The sequence below is a fragment of the Elephantulus edwardii genome, unplaced genomic scaffold (assembly GCF_000299155.1).
Source record: "Elephantulus edwardii isolate Elephantulus edwardi_28Jun2011 unplaced genomic scaffold, EleEdw1.0 scaffold00443, whole genome shotgun sequence".
Classification (NCBI taxonomy): domain Eukaryota; kingdom Metazoa; phylum Chordata; class Mammalia; order Macroscelidea; family Macroscelididae; genus Elephantulus; species Elephantulus edwardii.
This window is the reverse complement of record NW_006400193.1, coordinates 616,872-617,447: the sequence shown is the minus strand read 5'-3', so window position 1 is coordinate 617,447 and position 576 is coordinate 616,872. Positions and strand designations below refer to the sequence as shown.

General features: G+C 56.4%; 1 protein-coding gene across 1 annotated transcript in view; it reads left to right on the top strand.

Annotated features, from left to right (window-relative positions):
* The window catches only part of LOC102860506 (protein FAM122A-like), a 9,384-nt gene extending 8,938 nt beyond the window's left edge, over positions 1-446 (top strand). Inside the window, exon 2 of the mRNA XM_006902735.1 lies at positions 213-446. Within this exon, the coding sequence (XP_006902797.1) occupies positions 213-446 (234 nt within the window). The remainder of the gene's footprint in view (positions 1-212) is intronic.
* The last annotated feature ends 130 nt before the right edge of the window (positions 447-576 follow it).

Here is a 576-nt window from a genome sequence, read left to right as displayed (position 1 = left end):
AGGCAGGAGAGCGCAACTAAATGCAGCTGTTGGATAGAGATGTCACAGGGATCCATAAACAGGTCTAGTAAATATACGGCAAGATGTTGGGCAGAAGGACAGAGAGAGAAGCAATTGCTCACAATGGCAATCAGGTCAGCAAAATAGCGTCTGAGACTTAGTAGAGGCGACTGGCCTTTATAGGATGGTAACTTCAGTTCCTTGTACCGAAGCGCTTGGTGGATTTCGGCGGCCAGCTGTCCTCGCCACCACTGCATCTTCAGCTCCACGGGCCCGACCGGCGCACCGAACCAGACGCGGTTGGAGACCGGAACCGCGGCCGACACTGCCCCAGCCCCGCCGGCGTGTGCGCAGCGCCAGCCCCGTGCATGCTGCGGGCAGTCAGCCGCCGAGCGCTGGGCTCAGCTCGGGCACAGCGCAGGGGCGGCCCAGCCGCCCATTGTTAAAAGGACCGGCAGGCGGCTCTGCATACAAAGCCAGCTAGTTTTCCAATTTTGCCAACACCGTTTGTTAAAAAGGCAGTCATTTCCCCACCTAACTGATTTCATCTCCTTGTCAAAAATCAGTTGACCATAA